Source organism: Poeciliopsis prolifica, unplaced genomic scaffold, assembly GCF_027474105.1.
Source record: "Poeciliopsis prolifica strain line A6 unplaced genomic scaffold, Auburn_PproV2 SCAFFOLD025, whole genome shotgun sequence".
NCBI lineage: Eukaryota > Metazoa > Chordata > Actinopteri > Cyprinodontiformes > Poeciliidae > Poeciliopsis > Poeciliopsis prolifica.
This window is the reverse complement of record NW_026562400.1, coordinates 711,124-737,251: the sequence shown is the minus strand read 5'-3', so window position 1 is coordinate 737,251 and position 26,128 is coordinate 711,124. Positions and strand designations below refer to the sequence as shown.

The following is a 26,128-nucleotide window of genomic DNA, read 5'->3' as shown; positions in this document are numbered from 1 at the left end:
TTATACGGCCCAATTTTGTTTCTCTTTTTTCTGTTGTACCTTTGTACTCTCTCACTCTTTGTATTTCAAAACTGTCACTCGTTGTGCACTTTTTATTTTTCTTTTCTTTTTGCTCTTCCTGCTTTATGTCACATAAGAAGGGAAACTTTACCCAAGAATCTGTTTCATGTAAGTTCCTCCCATGATAAAACTGCTTTACATCTTCCATCCTCTGACTTCTTTTATCCAACACATCCAACAGGCTGAATGCTTGAACTGAAGACGCTCTAAGTGACAGAGTAAGCATCTTAATCTTTTGTGCCTGTTGTTTTTAGATGACACAAAACTGATTGTATTATATCTAAAGTTATGTGTAGATTTAATCTGTCTTTCTCTCTTCCTTTTATATCTATAACTTTCTATCTGTTATATTTGTGTATTGGTGCCTCATTTCTTTGCTTCACCTTTTGCGCAACCAGCAATAAAATGTCAAATAGTTTCAGATTTTATTGCAGTAGCTAATGTCAGAAATAAAATATTTCAAAAACTTTATATTATAATTTGAGTATATATAACTGGGAGGTCTCACTGTTCCCATAAATAAATATAAAAACTAATCAAGCTTTTTAAAAACAGTTTAATTTAGATGTAATTTAAAAATAATATTTTTTAAAATGTTTTTTAATAAAATTAAAAAATATATATGTTTTGCTTTTTTAATTTGATAAGTGTTGGGACATTGTTCATTTTGATTCTATAGTATCTTATATGAAATGACACACAGCTGCACTTTTTTAATCAACTCTGACAAATAAAAAACAAATGAACTTATCATTAAACTAAGGCAGATTAGTCAAGAAATGTCTATAAGAAAATAGCTACAAGCCTAAAAGTTTCTCCTTCTGCAGACAAACAAATTAAAGTTAAAACCTGTGAAGAATCTGTTTACTTTGCCACAAAGGACTGTCAGAAAGATGGAAATGATTCCAGACTGAAATAAACATGTTTTTCAGTCTAAGATATTTTATCGCATTAAATTGACCTCATTTAAGACGTTTTTAACATCTGTAACTGAATAAGGCAGTACATTCCCACTTGACATTCATCGTGATTCTGTGTATCACCTGAGAACATGGATGTGCTGTTCCAAGAGTCAAATGCTGGTCGATCTGCTGGTGATGTCAAAATTAGTGTAAAAGGGACAGATCCTAAGTTTGAGCTTAACTTGTATGCATTTTTATTACTGATTACTATTACCGAGCATTGCTTATTATTTATGTTGTTTGTGACTTTTTGAATGTAAAAAGTGCTTTATAAATAAACTTTCCTTTACTGTAACCCTGCTGATTCATGTCAGTTTCAACATTTAATGTGTCTGGAAGCATTCAAAACCTTTAAACCACTAGTGGACATTTACTCACCAGGAATCAAAGCTATTCACTGAAGACTTTTTAGCTGTTCTTTACATTTTCATCACTTCTACACTTTGTTTTTTCAAATGTTCCTCAACTCTTCCATACTAACTAGCAGAAACTATTGGAAAACTTTCCAAAAATTTTTTTTTATCTTTCTGCAGTTTTTTTTTAGTGTTTTATCAAATGTGATCAAATTACCTGGTTGGTTTGCCATCGAAGCGGTACACCTTCTCACTCCAGTCATCGAGGTCAGGGGATTGAATTTGTCCAAGAGCTGTTCTTGGGAGAATCCCTGTGAGGATGCAAAAAGTAAAGCAAGAAGAAAAAGTTTAAAAATGCATTATGCATCCCTGAGGCACAGCCCAAATGGCTGAAAGCTTCACCAGAAGGTACAGGCACAGGTGACATCTTATTGACACACATGGTCATGGTTAAATAGCGCATCAGGAACAGAGTCTCATTAGAATCACTTCTGCTCTGTTTTTTCCCAGGAGCAGTAATGTAATCACTTTATCCATGAAATAAGTTGCCTTTTAAAAACACTTCCTGTTCATGTCCCTATCAAAGCTGCGAGTTAAGCTGGAGTTAATTGTTTGCTTCATGACATGTTTTCGAGGTTCAGGGTGGATTCCTATTAGGAGGTTAATGTCTGTTCATGTGGAAAAGCCCCAGAGAGGAAATTCATCAAAATACACTACAGAGAACCTTAGTTTTTCAGTAAATTACAGCAGGCTGACAGATGGTATGAAATGCTTAATAAGTGATGGGGCTGTAGTGGGAGGCTGTGAGAAGTCGACTGTGTCATGTACAGTTCTTGCAACGTGACCAAAAAAGCTCAGAAGTTTTTGAAATGACTATGACAGTTATGACTTGTGAGGGACAAATGTTCTCTTTTCTCCTGTGGAGTTTGTTCAGTACAAAATAATGCATCAAGGACAAGATGTGAAACAGAAACTCAAAAAATAAATCCTTGATTCTAAATCGGATGTTATTTTGTTGGTGTGTCTCAGAATGAATGCATCACTATGTGGTTGCATTATTAGACTATAATGTGACCCTTTCGAACAGCAACATTTTTGCTATATTTCTACTATGTTTCCCTTTATATATAAATAAATATATATATATATATATATATATATATATATATATATATATATATATATATATATATATATATATATATATATATATATATATATAAATAAATAAATATATATATATATATATATATATATATATATATATATATATATATATATATATATATATATATATATATATATATATATATATATATATATATATATAACAATTATATAATATAATTTCAATTTCTCTATTAACTTTGGTTGGTCCATTCTAACTGAGATGTGTTTAATGTGATAAAACACCCATCTAATTGAAAAGTAAGTTGCATGTAACCCTAAGTCACTAATTACAAATAGTAGCAATGCTAGCACTAAGGTGTTAAACTAACATTGTTATTTAGAAGCTAATGTTAAAGCGCAACATGCTTTACAACAGTGTCATCAACATGATCAAATTTGTTTTTCAGATATCAGATACCTCCTGTGATCCACCACAGGAGGTAATCATAGAGTTACTAAAAACATGAGATTTAAGGATGCAAAGCAAAGACAGCAGCAGCAGAAGCGTTGCAGGCTACAAGTGCAAACAGAACAGAGCCGCTTTATGATCCTCCAGTGTTCGTCTGATCGTCTGAAAATGTGTCATCCAGCAGAATCAGATGCAGTTAATAACATTTTGTGGAAGGCATACAGCCCACATGAGGATTGCAGCACAAAGCTCTGCCAAATATAAGGAACATTTCTGACAGACAACTTATGCATATTGCTCAGATCAATGTTGATCAGGACTACATCAAACCCTTTTGATCCCAGCTACATGCTCTTAAAACACACACAACCTCAGAACAGCAGCACACACAACCTCAGAATAAAAGGATCAATAAACAGGGGGGATGTTTTTACATGTTGACTCAGAACTGTGGTTTTAAAGTGACTAAACACTATAAAACCCTGCTGAGAACTTATCAGAAAGTTCTCAGCAGTTCACTAACATTCTTCACTGAATGTTAGTGAAATGTCTGCTAAAAAGCATTAAAAATTACAGACTGAGTCAATACAAGACCTCGAAAAGAGTTTAATTTGAAGGATTAAGGAAGGAGACACAAAGATACATTTGCACGATTTTGCACTTTTAGTGGCGCACCAGCCTTCACAAAATCACGTCCAACACAGAAAGACACAGGACAACCGACTATTCACAAAAATGTTCACACCAATTTGCAATCTTCAATTAATTTCCTAATGGTGGAATGAAAGTCAGAGAAAACACCCAAACTCCACACTGAAAGGTCCCTGCTGTCATTTAAACCCAAGACTCATACTAATAAAATCTACAACAGTGTGAAGCACTTAAGCAAATTTATCTTAAAGGTGATCGATTAGCTTTCTTTCTTTTGAAACGGCTCTGAAAAACATTAACTTACTTCAACATATGGCTGGGTGTTTTTTCAAGAACTTGAGAGTTTTCAGCAGTCGTGAAAAGCCAAATGGAAGTATAAGAACAGGCAAATGTGAATTTTACAACAAATCAGACGCCAAAAAAAAGCAAGACATACCTTCAAAACTGTAGACAACAATATGTGTGTGGCCAGGTGAGTGTGGATGGTCATTTCTATCGCCGATGACAACTGTCAACGTGTTGGTTGAGCTCACTGGAGGAGAGCCGCTGTCAATCATCAGAATGGGAAGGCGGTACTCCTTCTGACGCTCGCGATCAAAGCTGCGAAGAGCAGTGATGGCGGCGCTGCCATTCCGAAAGTCTGTCAGGTTGAAGTTTGTGGCATCGGAGGTTAGAAGCAGGAGTCGGATGGAGAATGGACCACCGTTGGTGGACGTGTCTCGGTCGACGGCGTGAAGAAGCATGGACGTTTCATTCATTCGCACCGCCTGTGGAGCAGCAGTGTTCTCCCAAACAACAGGCTTATAGGCAGCCTCAAACTCTGGCCCATTGTCGTTAATGTCGAGAACAGTTACCATGACGATAGCGGTGCCGGTGAGCGGTGGGATACCAGCATCTGTTGCTAGAACCATGATCCTGTGCTGGGAGATTTTTTCTCTGTCCAGAGAATGAGCGACGACCACCCAACCGGACTGATCCACCAGGAACTGACTGTAAGGGTCGGACTCCTTCGAAATACTGTAGGAGAAGTGTCCATTTAGGCCAGAGTCCAAATCAGATGCTGTAACCTGAGCAACAATTGTCCCCACTGGGACGTCTTCAGACATGGCAGCCGACTCATAGAACTGTGGGAAAAAGACGGGGGCGTGGTCGTTGGAGTCTTCTACTTGGACGAGACAGTAGGCCAGGCTGAAAAAGTCAGCATCTTCAGCCTTCAGAGTGAGATTAAAGGTCCGCTCATGGAGTTTCTCAAAGTCAACCTTCTTCTTCAGCTTTATCACGCCACGTCGGTTTACTTTGTCCGTCTCCACAAAGAACTTCCTTTCCTCGTCACCGCCAACGATGCTGAAGGTGACGACTGCATTCTCACCCTGGTCTCCATCGGTGGCAGAGACCACAAGGACTTCGCTGTTTACCTCCAGGTCCTCATTCATCTGGGAGACACATAAAGGCATTTTTTATGACAACTAATGTCAGGGTTTGCACCCACAGTGAAATTCAAGTACTCTTTCAAGCGTTTTCGAACCTTTCCAGCATCGCACAGTGGAGCAAAAACAATACAAATGAACTAAAAAAAACTAAGGTGATATCCTTTATTAATTGTTATTACTAATGTCTGGTGATACTTTTCTACATTCTACATCAGGGACAAGGAAACACAATTTTAAATTAGTAAATTTCTCTTAATCAGCCACAATCAGCAAATATAAATGTTTTAAGTAATTGTATCGAAGTTGAAACAAGAAAAGTTTCGTCTGATTTGACTTCAGACAGTGAGAAAAAAATGTGTCTGAATATTTAAATATCTTGTTTCAACTGTAAATGATGCTCTCCAAATTTAGGATTTTAATTAAACGTTAGATTACCTTTTATTCAAAACTCTTTGAATATCAACCAACTTTATACAGAAATTAAAACCTTTCCAAAACTTGAAAATGCTTGAAATTAATGTAGATATTTTTAAGGACCTGCACAAACCTTGTGATGTAAAATATTAGACGTGAATGACGGAAGAAGAGTTTGACTCACCTGAGCAGTGTAAACCCTCTGAGTGAAAATAGGTGGGTGGTCATTTACGTCTGAAACCATAATAGTTGCTGTTCCCGTCCCAGACAACCCACCGCCATCCCGGGCCTCCACCACAACCAGATATTTGTCTTCTGTCTCCCGGTCCAGTGAGCGGAGAACTGTGTAGATAGTCCCAGTAGTGGCGTTTATGGAGAACAAGTTGAGGTTGATCTCATTGCGAATGTTCTTGATGATGCTGTAGGTAAGCATGGCATTCCTGCCTTCATTTGGGTCATCAAGGTCCATGGCACGCATCTCCATGATGGAGGTGTCAGCAGGTGAGTTTTCAGGCACTTGGCCAATGAAACATCCGTCTTCTTCTAGGGCAGGGCATGGAAAGAAGGGGGAGTTATCGTTAATGTCTCTGACTTCTAACAGCACATCAGCGAATCCTGTAAGGCCCAGTCCGCCCTCGTCTGTGGCCAGGACAAGGAATCTCCAGGCGGGGCGCTCCTCCCGGTCCAGGTGGCGCTGGGCATAGATCCTTCCAGTGTGTTCGTCGATAGTGAACTCGCCACCGGCACCCTGGCCGTGCAGAGAGTAGCGGAGGGCAGTCTGGTCCGCTTCCTGATCGGGATCTGTTGCTGACACCTACAAAAAAAACAAGAGGTAAAAGGTGAAAAAGGAGCAAAGAATTGTTCCCACAACCTTTATGTGAAAAATGCTAACTTATTCATTATGCAAAGGCAAACTGTTAGAAATTTTGCTTCAGTTATTGAAATTTAACATGACTTAAATCAATATGTTAGGGGATTTGCCACAAATATCTCATATTTTATGTTTTTTAACCTTGTGGAACTGAAAATATTTTAATATTACATGTAACCTGGTCAGAGGGCTTCCCTGGAGTGTTTTCACAGCCGATAGTCCAGTGGACTTGGTTCAATTAGAGACCAAAACAGCAACATTTAGTACATTTTCAGCTGCTGCAGCTCACTTCAATTCACCACTGTTTCAAACAAACCAATTCCTCTGAAATACCTGTTCACCCCTGTGCCTGTGGTGGCGCCGCAGCAAGAACCACTAAATGAAACCACTAGAGAAAACATGAGGACAAACTCCTTCTTTGCAAAATGTAAACATGCTGAGCTGTAATCCGATTTCTACTTTTGGAGTGGTCTCTGGTTCGCTTGGTGTTCACATATGCATTCAAACCACGCCATAGTTCACTTCAACTGAACCGATAGGTAGATTTCTAGGTGGACCTGAGTTTGCTTTTTTGAGTTGCATCAGAGTTTGATGCTCATTCACTCCTCCCCATATGACCAAACTTTCTAGCCAAAGGAACCAGAGTTTGATGAAAGTGGACTAAACCGGGCTGGTGGGAACATTCCTTACTTGATCACAGTTGGCTTTAACAAATGAGACGTCCACCATAATTGGATGACCTCAGCTATGTCTAAAAATAAAGCTCTAACAAGCATTTGGCTCTTTGAGTGATTGTTTTTATGACATATAGCCTTTCAAATGGGTATTGAATAATTGCAAAACACCAACGTTTGTTTTTCTTAGAAAATTAATTGCTTTCCATATCAAAACTGTAGCAAAAGGCACACCTTTTATTTATGCTGACAATTTGTACAACAGCAGTACATTCATCACAATTCAATAACACCTTCCTTAATAAGCAAATATTTCATCTTGTTCTGTTCTTTCCTCATCACGTATTTCTTATCAAAACAGGTAAATTGCTTTTCCACCATGTAGAAATGTCAAGCCCAGCAACTAGGACATGCAGCGGGGAAGTGATTGCAGCAGCTGGCCCTGTGCGCTGGGACTTCACAACACAGGAATAAACATTTCTCTGCTGCTTTGTGCTGTTTGCTTAATTAACCTGCCTTCCTGCTATCTCTCTGAGCGAGGGGACGAGAAGAGCAGCAATGAGTCGAGCCTTCACATCTGTCACGAGACACACATTGCAATTAAAAGTTAATAGACACAGACAAAGGCAAGAAAAAAGTACACTTTTATCCTTTCTTCTCCTCTTTTGTCAGTGGAGTTTGTTTACTGAACCCTTTGAAGTCCTCCTCCCCCATGTCGCTGCTCTGCATCCTCTGACACCGTGATGCAGGTACACAATATTGAAGATGAGCAGCGGTGGCACCACAGAGGAGGCAGGTGAAGTCAAAAAATATTCATTTCAAATTGGATTTTCTTTTCCGTTCGCTATCTACTGAATTGCATTAGTGCACAGGGCTGAGAGTGCGGCGCGATGAGGGAGGACCCGTCCGTCGTGCGGGAGAAAGACTATTGAAAGCGTCAGAAAGGAACCAAAAGCACATCAAATCAATTCCTGCAGGCGAGGGGAAGCAGGCCCGGGTTGAGGACTGGGTGACACATGCGCCTCTGTCGGAGATTATTTCCCTCCCCTCCCAGCTTCCACCTTTTTAATCTTATTTAGCTTGGCAGCACATGCAAGTTATTGTGAATTACCGGAGATAGGTGTGACGAAAGGTGGATGAGATCAACAGGAGAAGGAGGTCAACACGAACATTTTAGAGGCAACTTTGAAGACGACGGTTACTTCCTGATACACCTTTTTGGCCTAATATTTCACCTTGGAGTCTCTTTTACCAATTTTTGAGTTAAATGCCGTCATACATGTGCAATGTGTTAGTGGAATGACACCAAATCTCTGCTGAGGTTTACTCCAGGCTAATTTTAGCGTAACTAATGCAATTAGATTTTCCTCCATAAAACTTGATACATTTTCACATCTTGTTCATATAAACACTAACATTTGAACAATAATGTACATTATGCATGTCTATTCGAAGGTGATACTTTCTCAAGTTTAAATTTGATTAGGAATGAGTGAACATTGGATCTCCATTTATGTCTAAATGATTTAGCATGACAATAAAAACATGTTCAATAACATCAAAACATTCATTCATTTTCTCACTTGCTGTACATTTAACAAGGTCAGAGTCGATTGCTTACAAAAGTGTATTATATCCAACACTCGTTGTTTTCTGATCTAGTAAATTAGAGTCTCAGGTTGTTTTCACACCCAATAGTCTGGTAAACTCAATTTCTAATTTCTCTCTCAAACAATATGTAGCTTTTATTTTAATGTGTATTATTTATTGCAAGTGTTATTATGTTATTTTCTTCCACTTTAGCCATAATTGTTTCTGAAGGGGAAATAAAAATGCAGCATGAAACTTGTATTTTTCATGAAATCAGAAACTTGGAATAAAACTCAGTATTGTCCATGTGATATCTCAAAACAAATAAGCCTTCACATTCACTGACCTCCAGGATGAACACAGGAAGCTGTGTGAGCTCCTCCATCACAGAGGCGTGATACTCCGTCTGACTGAACACCGGCGCCTCGTCGTTGCGGTTGACCACCTGAACCACCACCAGGGTCTCGTTCTCCCATTTCCCGTCAGAAGCGACCAGCCGCAGCTCGTAGCGCTGCTCCATCTCGTAGTCGAGCGGCTGAGCGACAAAGATGGTGCCCACCTCTGGCTCCACGTCGAAGGATCCCATGGCGTTTCCTGAAGTGATCTGGTAGCGCAGCTTAGCGTTGGCACCTGGATGGAAGAAACAGAGTCTGGGTCAGTTTGAGCTGTTTCAGTTTCTGCTCTCAAAAACTTACTATCCTGGCATTTTATTATTGTCTGGGTATTCAAATGTCAGTTGATGAAACAGAGGCAGTTAATAATATTATTTTATTTTTGACATGATCAGAAAAAAAACAAATAACCTCTAAAACAACCTTTGACTTTTTGCCATTATGGCCAAAAATGACAGATTGACGACAGTCAGGAGTCTTTATGTATTCAATAATGTACTAGATATATAATATAAAGTACAGCAGTCAAATTTTAGCAATAAAGGAATCTGTAAGTCATTGTCGATCCAAATATAAATGCACTATAAACTTGCACAGTTGCTGTTTTAAATGACAAGTAAATATTTTACAACTTTTTTGGGATTAATTGAAGAAAAATATTTTGTCTTGTACCAAAATAAATAAATGTTTCAGAAAGATTTTAAGATCTTTATTTAGTCTGTAAAAATAAATTACATTTTCACCTCATTCTTGAATTGTGGACAGAGGGGCAAAACAAAAGCATCCAGAGGACCACAAATGGACCCCCAGCCTCACTTTAGACATCACTGCTTTAACACAACCTGAGTTGCATGTAGCTCTTCTTGTGAAACTTTACTTTTTGAATAGTATTGTAGGAATTGCTGGCAAAAGAAGAGTATCTTTGATTGGCAGAGGAAACAGACAGACACACACTGATGACCAATGTGGACGGCAGCAGCAGAAATCACATCTCAGAAGAAAACGAGCATCTTCCTCACAGTGGGGCTCATTAGATGCTCACACCTTCACATCTTGTCTGCATCAGACCCGCTCATCGAGTTGTGATGCAGTACTTGAGAAAACGTTACCTTGGCTGAAATTATTTCCCTGGAGAATTAACATGAATTTGATATTTAACCCTTAACCTAAACGCAAAAATGGTATTTTTGAAAAATGTAAAGTTTTGACTACCTTTTGTCTGACCATTTAAATAGTCTCTTTCCTAAACTAAAGATTTTAATATTTAATTTTTATGTAGTTTTGACTTCAGATTTTCCATTCTGCCACTCAGTTTTAACAATTTGTTTGCTGCCTTGGAGAAAATGCTTAATTTCAGTTGAGGTGTTATTAGTTTCAGTGCTTTTGTCATACAAGTTTCATAGAAGGAACAAGACTGAACAAAATCCCAGAAAACCACCAAAGGTTTTAGAAAATGTTGATTTTGGACAAATGAATGATTCCAGAAACGTAAAAAAGATGGAGATATAATTTAAAAAACTTCAGTAAACACAACAATACAGAATAAATGTCTTTAATGGGATTGAAATATCCTAAATGTCTCATTTCAGACCATATATTTGCATGAAAATCTGCTCCGAAACCAAAGTTGGTTAATGACACAAAATTAATGTCAAAGTCATCAGTTAGTCGTCAGCCTTTACAAATGAAAAGGTTGAGATGGATGCAACTATAGTTCATGACTCTCATCTGAAAAATTAAGTGATTCTTTTCTTTAAATATTGTTATTTTTTAAAGATGAATGTATTATTGAGTGATGAATAAATCTCCCTTTTCTTCCTTATTCTGGCATTCCTCCTTCCCATCCTCCCGATTTGTCCTTGGTTTCTTGTCTTGTTACCTTGACTTCCTTGTTATCTTTCAAACCTTCCCTCTAGGTCTTTTACTCTTTTTTACTCATGCATATTTCCTTCTTTTTCTTAACTATTTTCTGTCCACTCAACATTTACACTTCTTTTATTACCATTTTTTCTATCCTCCTTAGCTCATGTTCTGTCTTCTTCAGCTTTTTTTCCCCATCCTTCGCTCTCTCTGTCTCCCCTGACATCTTGTTTTTCCTTTTATCTCTTTTCCATTTTCAGCTTTCTCATATTTTCCCCTCTTTTCCCATTTATTCTCCTCCCCATCCCTTCTTTCATTCCCACTATTGGCCTTTCGTCTTCCCTCCTGATGAAGTGAAAAAATGCCCACACACACATGGATGAGGTAAACACACACACACACACACACACACACACACACACACACACACACACACACACACACACACACACACACACACACACACACACACACACACACACACACACACACACACACACACACACACACACACACAGAGGCAGGTCTGTCTGGGTCTAGCTTGCTCTCTGTTTACTGGCACCAAGGAGACTTTAGGAGACAAACACCATCTGTGGAGACATGGAAGAGCTTCATTACGACATCGTGTGCTTCTGTGTCTGTGAGGAAAAGTTTAAGTGCACCGGTTCGTCTCAGCCTCGAAGCGCGATCTGTGGTGACATTTGAGCGAGCGGCTCGGTGTGCGTGTGTAAATGGGAGTGCATGTAAATGTGTGTAAGGGGAGTAGCTACAGCGGTTTTTTGCCTCCGGCAGCCTCCCTAATGATCAGCCTGGCCATATGGTGTTGCCCTCCCCACACGTACACAACAGCACATGTGCACACACACACATGCACACTAGGGGACAGGGTTGATTTAATTCACAGCCTAGCAGAGGACCCAAAATTGAGATTAAGGTCAGATCTCTGCTTCTCATGAGGTGGACCGGAGGGCAAATTCGTCCCTGAGCACCGACTGCAGGTCAACACTCTGACAAACTAAACTCTTCACTTTAAAACTGTGTAAGAACATTTTGAACTGAATGTTACCTTAAATGGTAAAATTTTTAACCAAGCTGTCTGCAGGTTTCAGTCAAAATTAAGACTTTTTAATGCCAGCTAGACTGAAATTTAGACAGAAAAAAACTACAAATATAGGGGCTTGTATGGGCTAGCAACCAGTGGCGAAAACAAACGTCGTCCAGCCAACTGTTGATACATTTGCACTTACCATTGATAAGACACAGAGGGTATATTAGCAGCTAGTTACCTTCCGCCTCAAATCACAGAATGCAATGAAGATGCCTGAGTGTGACTAACTATAGACTGACAGAAAATGGCAAATTTTAAGACCTGCGATTAACATACTTAAGGCCAACTTACATTTTTTGAAAATAACCTCACAACATTGTAAGGCCTTAATTTAAGGTTTACTAATTTAAGACTTTTTAAGGATGTGTATACACATTGTTGACGTTTTTAAAGGGTACAGAAATATTACCTAACTCATTTTACGTTTTGAATTTTCTTTTCTGAAAAGATATTGAATCCAGCATGGTCCGGGTGGGGAACCAGAGAAAATTTTACTAACCCACTCGCAAAAAATTACAATAAAATTCCTTTCAATGACTTATTTTGCACCTTGTATGACGTAAAACTCACATTGCACATGACCCTGAATAATATGAACATGAACATTGGAGAGCAATGTGAAAGTAACATTTATAAACTGACTGAAAAGATGTTACCATTAATTTGAAGCAGCTGTAATGAAGTCATATTGGATAGCAGACCTTCTTTTAATTTATTAAAGTTTTATTTCTTTCAACTGCTTTGTATCAGAAGTAAAAACAGTGATTTTTGTGAGGCAGATGTTTGCACAGAGACATGACTTCGGGTCAGCAGGACACGACCAGTTACTTCCAATCACACGTTGCTTATTATCACTCCACCTCTCTGCTGTGGTAGATGCTTGTTCGTGTTTACTAAACCCCGAGGCGACACTTAACTGAAACACTGAACTCAGCAGAACTGATAAAAAGCCTCTTGATCTCATTACCCGACACTCTTAGTTCGGCACATTTTCCACTAGGAGGACCAAATGAAGCCAGAAAACACGACGGGCGACGAAAGCTGCTGCATCTAATCAGCTTTATGGGGAGTGAGGAGGTGAAGAGGGGTAATCTACACCCACTCCTCACATCCCCTTCACCTCACCTCTGCTAATTCCAACAAACACTGAATCAAGCTGAAATGAATGCAGGAGTTTGATCTGAAGTGTCAGTGTGTGTATTTCCGCTGTAAATGTGTTTGTTATACCTAGTTTATATCAGGGCTGAAAGGTCACTGGTCCTTCAACACCTGTCAGCTTTAACAACAAACTGTGCTCATAATGTACAACACACACACACACAGCAGCAAAGAAGCCAAGGTGACAGTACAGCTGGAGGATAAAACCTTCAGTACATTTTATAGCTCATCAAGTCTCAGTGTGCAGCTTTAACTCTTTCAGGAGTTTGATTCTTCATCCTGTGTGACCTTCAGGAAAACATGCATCCAGCATTTACATCAGAATCAGCAGGTGTGTATTGGAAACGCCTCAAGCCAAGAAACAAATTGGCTCACTGGTAAGGCAACCTTGAATTTAATCACAATAGGAACAAGATAACAAATTTCTTCCTGTAGTTTAAGACACACCAAGTTAGACGTTTATATTTATGCTCTCATTTGGAAGTGGGTGAAGACTGTTTGTGCTTTTGCTTCCTCTCCACACATTCTCCTTTTGTTCAAGAAACTTAATTGAACAAATGTCAAGCATACAAACAAACAAACAATCAAACAAAAGAAGCATAAAGAAAACTTTAACACAACCATCATATAAGAACCAATAAATAATAAATGGATCGTTTTGAGAGTCTTTGTCGAACAGCACTGACCCACTTGACTAAGATAAAGAAATTATATTTTCCATCAACATATCCAACATGTAGAATGATTGCTTAATAAACATGTAAGTAAATATTTATGTAAAGGATGCATCAAGAAAAAAAAAAGAACACAGTAACTCTTATTTTTCAGTTAAAAAAGGATTATTCTAAAAAAGACTAAAATGCTGTGGAAATTCCTATTACTGTATAACTTTATTTCTGACAAAGCCAAGAAGTTGAGACTCCAGCTTTTAATCTTATTGACAAATAGGTGAAGATAAACTCATCTTTTGTGAAACATTATTATCTTATCTATTTGCTATTTATGTCTGAAAACCTCTGCAGCATCTTGACCACGGGACTAAAATGTAGCAAAAACATGAAACTCCATCTGATTCTCTCACGATCCCTGATCCGGTATTGTCGTTGTTTTTGTCACAGCAGTGACTGCATGTAGGAATTAAACGGCTTGCGGCTCTGGACCACTCGGGAGCACAGAGACCAACATCAGCAGAAACAGCCATCTTAGCTCAAACGTTCCCCTAAACCTTCCTAACTGGTGGCTAGATGGTGGGCCTACTGGGATTAACTCAAACCTTAAATCTGATCCTCACTGAGTCAGCAATGGGAGTCAGACAGAAGTATCTGTTTGGGATTTAACTTGTTTTCGAATCTCTCTCACTTCTCGAGAAGAAATTATGTGTTTTTCATCATTTCAGCACTAAATCAAACTAATTCACTGTAAGGTTTGTAAGTCAAACCTAAAAGGTCAATGATCTGATCCAAATGGTAAATATTCAATAAATAATTACTATCAGCAATTTATGAACTTCTATAAAGCTGCGCTTCTAAATATAACCAAAAATCATAAGGGTACAATCACATCTGACAGTTTTAGATTGGCTGTCACTGTCATGAAAACCGGCTCATTTTTTAAATGTAGTTTTAACTTATGTAACTCATTTTATCCCGAAAATGAGATAATAATAAATGACAAAATCAGATCTGGATTGACATCTATTCAACTGTTGGGATGCCTGAGGTTAAATAATTATAAAATATTGGTAAAAAAAAATTATAATTTCATTTTACCCGAGTGGACTAGAAGTTAATGTCAGGGTTTTTTTTTTCTTTACTTGTAGCTGAATGATGTGTTTTTATACAAAATATTTCTCTAAGGTTTTTTTGTTTTTTGTCATAGAAAAGTGCAGCCAAATGCTACTGATGCTTTCTCTCTGTAAACTAAAATAAAATGTTACTTGGTGCTTTAATCCGACTAATCATTTTTGTTTCATATAATATTTGTTTTACTAATTTTGCAAATAAATCTTAGAGCATTAGAGCATTTTGATTCTAAATTACTGTCAATTAACTTATTTTATTACAATGATTCCATATTTTGTATTGGCTTTGTTAATCTCTCAAACATTTTTAAAATAAAATTTACAATAAAAGGGTTATTAAAATGGATTCTGATAATAAAAAGGTATTTTACCCTGTTTATGATCCTGAAAAGATATAAATGCCAGTTATTTTTAGATGTGTCTCCCCATTTTATTGCTTTTACAATTCAATCAGAGCAACAAAAATCAAACTATTGAGTAGCGTTATCAAACACTACAAATATCTGTGACGACTGATGAGATGAAACTCTGAGGACTACAGAACAGGATTATGTGTATCTGGCTAGCAGTCAATAAGAAAGACATAAATGTAAAATATTACTCTGAGGACAAAGAAAATAAGTTATGACTTGCTCACCAACGTTACTCCACTAAAATCTCAGAATCTCAGAGGCTGAAACCAACACCAAACAGCAGTAAAAAACAAACGCATGGAGAAAGAGAGGCTATGCTTTTGTTTTCTGATATTTTTGTCCTTTTTCCTCCTGCTGCTTATTGGTTTAGAGCGGAGGAGGAAGAGGAATGAGGGACAAACATAAACAAGGAGACAAACATCAAAACTGTCGACCTCAAGGGAGCAGCAGCACTCGCTAACGAGCTGCGACAGCAAGAGAAGAAGAGGGAGGAAACGCGTGGACGAGGCACGGAGAAGAAAACAAGGAAAGGAAGCAAGGAGAGGAAGAGGAAAAAGTGGCAAGACCACAAAAAAGAGGAACCTGAATTTTTTTTAGCTAATTTAAAACATTGAGATAAAGTTAGCACTTTTAGCTTCAATTTATGCACATAAACATAACACAAAAAAAATGCAACTCCACCTAAAACAGCTCATGCATCTTTCTGTTACTGACCAGGATGTCAGCTGTACACAGCAACAGTCCCAGACTCAACATACAATATTTATAGTCAGACACAACAAGAAAACCACACACACTTCGACCTTTCACCTCCCAGTTCATCAGTTCCATTTGTGTCATTTTTGGCAACACATTTAGCTAAATAATTCACTACGTAAGCTGCGTTGGAATACAGCAGAAATATAAGAGTTAATACATTCAAATGTTTGTGTTTTAGTGCTGCCTCATTATTCAGACTGTACATATTCAAAAACATAGCATACATCCAAGTAATGTCTTATTACAATCATAACTTACGCTGTATAAGGACATGTCAGTTTGGTTTTACAGCTGTGTGTCTGTGTTTATGTCTTTTTTAACTCAGCCAAGAGCGCTGACTGTCCTCCAGCTAGAGAGGAGTTTATTTTCTGCACTGAATCAGTTTAAGACCTTAATGGGAAAGAAGAGAAAGAGGCTTTTTAAAACCGGACTGAAGTGGTTCTGTGTTGCTCCTGCAGGACAAGATGACCAGATCAGTGGGACTAGCAATCATTTCTATTGGTCATGATGGTAACAGGAAGCAAACATGTCTACAACTTTCATTCTGAGGAGGTCTGAAATAAAAAGTAACACCTTTAAGTAAACCTGAAAGGGCAGAAATGTGTTGTAAAAGTCTGATAATACAACAAAACAATGGAATAAATGAGAAACAAAAGTAGGAAGAGAACGACAAAATAAAAAGATAAAAGAAGACCAGAAACATGAAGCAATGAATTAAACTCCATTGGTAAAAAAAGATTTATATTAAAGAATAAAACAAACAATGGGAATGAAAACATAATTTGTGTCACTTTGCCACAACCAGAAAGCAGAAAGCGATCCAAAAACAAAGCCAGATTCAGACTGACCTTCGTCCTCGTCGTTGGCTGTGACAGTGATGAGGACGTAGCCCACCTCCTTGTCTTCCTCCACACTGACCTCATACACTGGCTGGGCAAACGCCGGAGCGTTGTCATTGACATCGGTGACAAAGATCCTGACATAGGCAGTGTCTGCATGAAGGATCGACACAGAGTGTATTTGTACACTTAAATCATCACTGAATTTAGGGACTTCAGGATGTTGCTGCATCAAATGTCTACACGTCTCAAATAAACCCAGAACTGAAGCTGCAACTTAATGTATGAGAAGTGCTTCAGAAATCAAAAATCAATGTCTTGCACATAACAATAAAAAAGGTTTACAACCACTTGTGCTGCACTGGTTAAATAAATAAAAAGTAAAGATTAATTCAATTATATAGTATAGGTTTGGGTTAGGGTCTATTCTTGATTAATGGCATCATCACTTTGATGCCTCTAATGCCAAAGTCTCTGTATGTTTATCAGGTGTGTGCAGTAAGTGAATGAGATGATGACTCTGGTTGGTACCTGTGTTTGGCTGGCCTTGCTGGCCCGGTCGGGCTGACTCGGAGCCATCCTGCGACTGCACCTCGATCAGGTAAGAAGCTTTCTGCTCACGGTCAAAAGAAGCACGGGTTACTATGACGCCGCTGCGGGAGTCGATGCTGAAGTACTGAGAGTCTCCGCTCTCGTCCTTCAGGATCGTGTAGTGGATCTGAAGAGAAGATGCACAGAACAGGTTAAAAATGCAAGAAGAAGAGGATGTGAAAGTTCGGCCAAGGGATCGGAGTAACAAATGCTTGTTACCATCCCATGCAGACCCGAGTCGAGGTCTGTCGCCGAGACCTGAGCGACCGATGTGCCAATCTGTGCTCCTTCAGGCACCGTGGCCTCGTATGTGGATGACAGGAAGAAAGGAACATTGTCGTTGACGTCTGTAATAGAAAACAACAACAAAAAGAGCAATTTATTATCCCTAATTTTAATTAATATTATTAGTTTTCTTGTTGGCAGAACACAAACTGTTGTGTCTACAAAAGCTGATTAAGTTGGATTTAATCCAGACCAACTTTTTGGTTTGTGCAACATTTTACTCTACCAAAGACGATCAAAGAGCACCAGCCATGAACAACAGAGAAACAAGGAAAACAGAAACGTCTGTGCTCTGAAGTCCATCAGAAAAGAAAGTTGGAATGAGTCTCTCCTTGCAAATGAAAATTGAGTTATTAGCGAGGAATTATCCTCATAACACCCTGAAGTGTCCACAAAGAAGCTTGTCAGCTCACTTTCAAGCTCCGCTAAACCAATTAGAGCATCCAGAGTAGGTTTGTTCAAAGCCAGTCAAAGTCAGGAAGTGTTTTTTCCTCTCTTCTTCCCTCCACCCACAGATGCCGATTGAGAAATGAGTCACTTTTGAAATGAGGCAGCATGGAGCTCACACCGTTGATGTTTTTCCTCTTTTCTTTCTCTGCTGCAGACGACCACGGAACCTCATTACTCTCAGTCCTCGTCATTTTCCAGGGCTGTCCCTCATTACGTCTGAGCTGTTCCTACTGATGGCTTCTGCTCTTCACAGATAAACTGCGACTTTTCACATGCAAGTGAATATGGAATTACTTTTATATGGTTCAAACTGTAGTAAATTAGAAAACTGGAGTTCTGGATTTAAAAACAGAAGATCAACCAAAATAGATTTTATTAACTGTCCCATTTCTGTTATGCTTATGTGAGTTCATAAAAGATTCAGTTTTTGTCTTTTCATGCTAACTGCTTGTGGTTTGAAAGATATTGAACATTGAAAAACACTGACATAACATGCATGTCAATGTTTATTATTTGTTTTTGAGATATATCTGACTCTATAAATACAGCTCCAAAGTCTTTAATGAATTCATTTCTTGTGTTTGTAGACTATGTTTTTATTTGATTTATTAAGATAGTATGCTAACGCTAACATAAACACAATTTTGTAATTAAGTGTGTAACATATTTCAGTTCAGTTCTAATGAATTTTGTGCAGATAAAGCTTAAAGAAGAATGTTTTTTTTGCTGCTTCGTAAACCTTTCTGTGAACAATGTGAAATTAATGATAGAAAATGTCTTCAGTTCAACAACAACACAATTGAGCATTAATTCAAATTATTTTTGTCTCTGTTTAGATTCTGTTAAAAATTATGTAACACCTATTTTACCCCAATAGGGGGCAAGAATGCCAATAATACCAACTTCAGAACTTATAAAAGTAAGATTCTGAGCAAAGCTAAATGATAATAGGCTAAAGATTTGTACATTTTCTCTCATATAACATCTTTAACTTTCATGTAAATTTCATTTAAATTTGAAATGAAATAAAGTCATGGAAAGCTCTAAATCAAAAACTGACCTTGAATTAAGATGAACGGTGAAAACAGCTGAAAATTCTCGGTTTGCAAAACAATTTATGTTAGCCTCACCTTAGCCATTCTTACCTGTCACATTGACGTAAACAGTGGAGAAGGAGGCGAGAGGCACAGCAGCAACGTTTTGCACACGCACTCTCAGCGTGAAGAAGCGCGTCATCTCGTAGTCGAGGTTCTCGGCCACCAGGATGGACGCCGAGCTGTCCACCCGGTTTGGTTTGATGTAAAACCGCACCGGCATGTTGGTCTCTGGCACCAGGCCTTCCTCCAGATTGTAGGTCACCCTGGGATCGCCAAGTGGAGACGTTGCCTTGACAGTCTGAATAGAAAAATAGATTTTACTTGTTAAAGTGCCAGCAACAAAAACATACGATCACAGAGGGATTAAAGTTCACTTTCAGGTTACCAAGTTCTGCTTTTATGTTCCTACATTTGATGTTGCAGGTTGGATCAACTAATTCTGGCCTTATGTAATTATATATTTAAACTGTTTCTCTTTAAATAATTTACTTAAAGTTTATTATTTGGTAAGTGGTGGATAGAGAAGGGAAGGGGCCTTAAGTTAGATTAAATGTATTCAATAGTGCTCAGGATAAATATGAAATGTCTTTATACAGCCACTGAATGGATCAGCTTCTCTTCTGTGTATTCATCTTAAGCTTTGAGTTTATATTAAAGTCCAGAAATAGAGACAAGTTGCATTTTTTCACTGTGAACCTCAACATAATTCATAAAGAAAATCAAGCCAAAGAGGATTGTGTGGGTTTGTGACAAGGCGATGCAGCTGGTGTCGTCTATACAGCCCTTCATTGTGAAACAGATCCAAAAGTTTTCTGATCTATTATTACAACAGAAAACTTAACTGAAGTACTCATCTACATTTCAAAGAATGCAGGATTTCAGTGACCAAAGCAGAATTTCAGACCTATTATGGAAAAAGTTCTTAGAGAGAAACTCTGAGTGCATCACTACTTACTTTTTTTTAATGTAACAAGCCAAATGTGTGAACTCCTGTGAGTTTAAATTGTCTTAAGTTGGTCATTAGATTGATGCAACTACTGGCTGACCAAAAGTCTCAAGGAAACTAAACCCTCATTTCCGCTATGTAAGAAAAGACATGACTGAGATTCACAAGCATAATTTCACAATAGAGTGAAATGAGACTCAAACTCAATTTTGATTTTCACTGGTATAATTATGAGACAACTCTAATTATATAATTCAAATCATAATTAAAATTCAGTTTAGTTTTCAGATTAAAAGCTATAAGGCATCTTTAAGAAACACCATTATGACTTCTTGTTGTTTCTTATATTTTTTTTCATAGGAGAAATTCCCCTGAAGTCACAGTTTATTGTGTCTGTGTTCATGTTTGTATTTGTGAGAAAAGGCTTTCAAGTATTTTGTCCTTCAGAGATTCCCATCCATGCTGCATAACCAGTTCCCATGGTTGAATGATGTCAACTCACTTTACAGTTCAGGGTTGTGACCTAAGCAGCACAAACACACACAACGTGTGTGTTGGAAACATAATTTATAAATAATTGTCCATTAAACTAATATAAAGATATATCTGAATGAGACGACTCATGGTTCCCTCTGTAGGGTTTCTTGGCTCCAGAGGAGATCCAGATCTATGTCTTTTGTAGCAAATCAACACAGAAACCATCCAATGCAACCATCTTCAAAAGATGTATTATCATTCTCAATAGAGCTTCTCAAATTATGCATTAGATTTTCTTTAAAAATTTAGAAAATCGATGAAGGATGATGCTGCTGAATTCAAATTTGACATCTTTTTGTCAGGTCTCAGTGACATGTCAAACAATATGTATTTATGATTAATGGGACAATTGAAGTGAAAAAAAAGCCAATTATCAACACTTCACCTTGTTTATCAATAGATCATTTGTGGAAGGTGCCCCCGGTGAGCAGTCGATGTAAAATCATTTCACTTTGGTAAAGGGCATGCTTAATCTATTTCAGCACAAAGAATTGATGCGTAGAGAAACTGACTTGCTCAATTGAAAAAGAAAATATGACCTCCGAGCAACTCCATATGTTCTTGTCATTTCCTGGAGTTAACATGCCTTCCCTGAGTGAGAAATGCTGTCAACAACTTTAAACACCAAAACCCTCTCAGCCCTCTCCTTCCAAGCAACAGTGACTCCTGTGTCTTTGTTATCGACTTAGCAATTTGGAGAAACATATGCTGTAAGAAAACACCAAGATTCTTGGTTAAAAGGTCAGTTTATAGTGGAATAATAAATCAGTGTTTCCATTGTAGAAAACATGACCTATACGCCACATTCGCTTCAATTATTTCCCCCAACAAGTTATTTAATCTCTTTATATTCTTGAATAGGTTTTCCTCTTTCGTTTGACTCTTAAAAAACCCATTTAGGTTCAAGGTGTGTTTGAGTTTCCAGGTGAGAAGTCGTGTCCTGACATGTTGGTGCAGCGTGGCTCAGCCCTGCAGTAGGCCCGGGCAGCGGAGCGTATGGAATCAGTGTTAATGAGGAATCATCTCATTAGACATCACTGCAGTGCGCTGAAGCTAAACTGATCAGTGTCTGCCATCTTCTCCCACACAGATTAATGCCCGTGGAGAAATGGCTGGAGATCGCTGGCAGCTGGTGTGGCTGGTGCTGGGACTGAGGCAGCAGCTGGAACGCACTTCATCCTTTCAGCTTCACTGCTAAAAGCTCGTTACTTCAAAATGCTGAAGCAAGGTAAGTAAGGTCAAACAAAAGTCTTCGCTTTTATTTTCACCTACTGTTACATCTTTCATGCAGATGAGTATTGTGTTGTGCTTGTCGAGGGGTGTATCAGAACACAAAAATAAATAAATACTTTGGTCCTAAAGTCCTGGTTTGAAATGTACGTCAGTTTTATGTGACTGGATGGATGGAGAAGCAATATGGAAGTGACTATATGATCTATGAACAACACAGTTAACTTCCAGAAACAAACAAAAAAAAGCACTGAACTAAAAGTAGAAATGCTTCAGTATTTTTGTAGTTTCTGTTTTCCATATTGTTGTGTTTCATAACCCAGAAACAATTTCTTTATGTCTGTATGATGTAGCAACATTTTTGCAATGGTGGGCACACTTCCACTAATCCGCTAATGCGCTAATAGCAGAACTAATTTTTAGCTTAGCACTTCAACTTTTTTGGTAACTTTGAAAAGATGTAGCACTCCTAGTTTCCCCTAAATCAATTTTTATAGATAAATTGTAAAGCACTAATTTATTTGGCTGTTTTATAAAAACTCATTTGAATAAAGTTTTACTGAAGTTTTGGTAATCAACTGTATTTTAGAAGTGGGTGAAGAAAGTTTACGCAGCAGATCTGCAACAAGACAATTCTAATCACTGTATACTCTAATTCTTACTTTATGTTTTTTATAATTGTACTTTGTTGGTGGAAACATGGATGCTTTTGCTGGCCTGTCACTTTGACGTTGGCAAACCTAAGTTTCCTCAAAGAGGGACAATAAAGGTTTTTTCAGCAGTCAGCTTCTTTAAAAAAAAAAGATACTGGAAAGCAATACTGGGCTACAAAAATGAAACATTATAAGGTTAAGCTGTAGGTAAAGTACCTGTTCCATGAGAATACACAAACAGGATGGAGAAGAAAGCAAGAGGAGGAAGTCAAATGATGAGGAGACTATTATACCCTGAGTGGGAGATGACAACAGCTTATTGATATGGAGATTTAACACACAGCACCTTCCACCACTGCAGCATGTTTCTCCCTCTGCCTCGTTAACAATGTGATTAACATACCTTATTAAGGCTGCTAAATTTAAAACAACAGTTTCTCCTTGGTGCAATTACCCACTGCAGAAGAGACGAAGGAGGAAGGAGGCAGGAAGAAGGAGGAGGACATATTTCAGTCCTTGGAGTGATTTGTGTAAGTTGTCAGATCTGGTATATTATACATTTTAATTAGCTAAATTGATTTCCTGCACAAGGGATATTGCTACCTTACAGCTTTTGTGGTTGTTTGTTAGATTCTCTTTTGAATGGTAGGTAGTAGCTACTTTTTCATTTATCACTTAATTGCACAAATTGGAATAATAAAAATAAATCTGCTTAATGGAAAGATTCCAATTTTGAAAAACAAACAAACAAGAATTTCGATAGAAAGTTCTTGTGCTTTCTAGGACAAGAAAGCACAAGGATGAAGTGATTTTTCAGGTGTTTCAAAATTTGTGCATTTCACAAAACTGCAAACACTTTTTTTCACATCAAGAAGTCATGTGACCAAGACTGGATACGTCTTCTGTCGGAAAAGACAAAGAAGTAAAGAGGAAGTGATTGGAAGATGATCGGATGGCATGCTTTTTAATGACTTATCAAACTTATTCAAGTGTGATTTTTGGCATATTTGTAATGGAAACGCAGCTAGTTGTTCAATGTTGCTTATTAGATTTATACAGCTCTCTTCTTTTGTTGATTCTTTTTTATTTTACATTGAAGATTTTGAAGGATGGTCATAAACCAAATCTCAAATCAGTGTTTCTTTTCTAAGATCATTTACATTCAATTATAAGTTGATAAATCTTAAAAATGGGGTTTTAATTGTAATAAATGGTCAAATTGAACAACTGCTCAAACAGAAACAATCATCAATATTCTCACGACTCCTCCAGGTTTCCTGGTTTTTATGAATGCAACAATTTTGCTAAAGCAGTTTGAGACTAACCCTAAAAATTCTTCTTAACTAATACAAAAGAACTGTGAAACCCTCTATAAAAGCTGAACATCTGGTAATTTAACAGTTTAGAGAACACAGGTGTTTGTCACACGGTGTCAAGTTGAAAAGACATCAGCAGTGACCTTACAGAGGCAATCAAAACATGAAAAAACCTTTAAGAAAGAAACATAAGTTCCAGTTGATGTCCCAGTAAATTCGCCTAAAGATTAGATCATAAAATGCTCAGAAAATTTGCAAAAAAAAATCCCCATATCACCCTTACAGTTCCATCATTCCTAAGGCCATACAAACACATTCACTCCTCAGAAAGAATGCAATAAAAACCTGTGGCTGCTCTGTTCATCCAAGAGAAAGAAAAAACTCATATTCTTTGATATTTTCCATGCTGTCAACAGATACTATAAAAAGACTGAAATCAACAATGTGTTAGTCCGTTTCCTTCGACTCCCTCTCCTGCCGCCCTCCTTCCCTCCCGCCTCCCTCGCACCGTCTCTGTCAGGTTAAACACAATAATTAAACGTCTGTTTTTCGGAGGTGATGGGAGTCCATTGTGATGCTCAGACAGCAGGTGTAATTTTCCCCTTCCCCTCAATCATCTCTGACAGATGGAGCGTGTGGGTGGAACAACCTCCAATCACCAGCAGCACTTTTCAGGACGTTCAGTGAAAAATGTTCTAAAAGGAGCACAGAAACACACACCGATACACACCCAAAAACACTGTTTGAAAACTGACTAACCTCCGTGAAATCGAGCAGCTGGAGGGTGAAAACTCCTCCACCTCCAAAACTAGAGGCTTAGGAAGAGAGAACAAATTAGGATGGGGGGATCAAAAGAGGAAAAAAAGAGAAACCCTTGAGGTCTACAAGCAGTACGCGTGTGTGTTGGTTGCTGTGAGTCAGGTGAGACAGACTCGGGGCGGGTTTGTTGTTTACTCGGCAGAAAAGTGCTTGGTGGAGCTCGGCTAAACGTGCTGACACAGAGTCGGGGAGAAGAAGGAAGGGACGGATGAGAGAGCAGGATGAAGAGGAAGAAAGAGTGTTTCCAGCCTCCTCGGGGCGCTCTGCAAAGGCATGACGAGGGATGGAAATGAAAGAGAGCTGTTTCGCTGCTGCAGGAGAACAACTGGGCTTAAATATTCCTGTTTTTCTACGTTTCCCCACAAAACGTGTTGCTTTACAACTCGGATCAGCACAAGTGGTAATTTCCTAATCAGCAACAATTGGGGACAACCGGGATAGTTGGGATCTTTTTGAAGACGTTGTGGAAGATATTCCCAAAAGAGCCAAAAATCTGGGATGAAAAGCGAAAACGTTCGATTTTTGTCATTTTCTTCCTCAACTCATCTCAAAGAGCAAATAAATAAGGTATTAGTCCTGTCCATGTCACTCAAACAGAAAATGGGACACGAGATAAGACTTTGCAAACTGCTTTTACTAGAAAACAGCAGTTTGGAAAGACTCTAAAGCTTGAATCACACAGCAGATCTTGAGGCTCATTTCAGATTTTTTGGCTGAAATCGTATTTTTTATTTTTTTTTACGTGGTTGTTCATACCACTAATTAAACTAATAGCAAACTGTGCATCGCTTATCAAAGTAATACTGAATGCTGCTATTTATAGATTGATCTTAAAGTTTGTTCAGCAACAGGAGCTGACAGTAGAGAAGTCAGTTTGGATGTTTGGATGAGTGAGGAGTGGCGTGCTTGTGACTGTGATGTGCTTTGTTGGAATAGACTTAATACATAATTTCATCGATTTCTGCCACTGTTTGTCTCCTGGTTCACAGAGTGTGGCTTCTTCTGGTGCAGAATTATGATGCATGTGTCATGTCAATGAAGTAAAAGTTGGATTGAATAGCTGCAAATGCTTTGAACTCAATCATATATGTAACATATTGAGTACCACATGGAGATGGCACAAATCAGACATTTTTTCTTTCTTGGGGGTGAAAAGATCAGAATTGAGCCATTCAGACAGTCATGAAAAAATTGGATATGGGCAAAAATTTTTATTTGAGTCGCATTCGCTTGCGGCTCAAATAGTTTCACACATTTAGACTATAGTGTGAAACTAAATGTGTCTAAATG

At 38.1% G+C, this 26,128-nt stretch overlaps 1 protein-coding gene across 1 annotated transcript in view; it reads right to left on the bottom strand.

Moving 5' to 3' along the window:
- Window positions 1-26,128, bottom strand: part of si:dkey-22o22.2 (neural-cadherin) — a 119,910-nt gene that overhangs the window by 21,099 nt on the left and 72,683 nt on the right. Inside the window, exons 13-20 of the mRNA XM_055047225.1 lie at window positions 19,386-19,635; window positions 17,725-17,852; window positions 17,446-17,632; window positions 16,924-17,067; window positions 8,931-9,214; window positions 5,634-6,263; window positions 4,042-5,038; window positions 1,593-1,686 (exon numbers count right to left, since the gene is read on the bottom strand). Coding sequence (XP_054903200.1) covers window positions 1,593-1,686; window positions 4,042-5,038; window positions 5,634-6,263; window positions 8,931-9,214; window positions 16,924-17,067; window positions 17,446-17,632; window positions 17,725-17,852; window positions 19,386-19,635 — 2,714 coding nt within the window. The remainder of the gene's footprint in view (window positions 1-1,592; window positions 1,687-4,041; window positions 5,039-5,633; window positions 6,264-8,930; window positions 9,215-16,923; window positions 17,068-17,445; window positions 17,633-17,724; window positions 17,853-19,385; window positions 19,636-26,128) is intronic.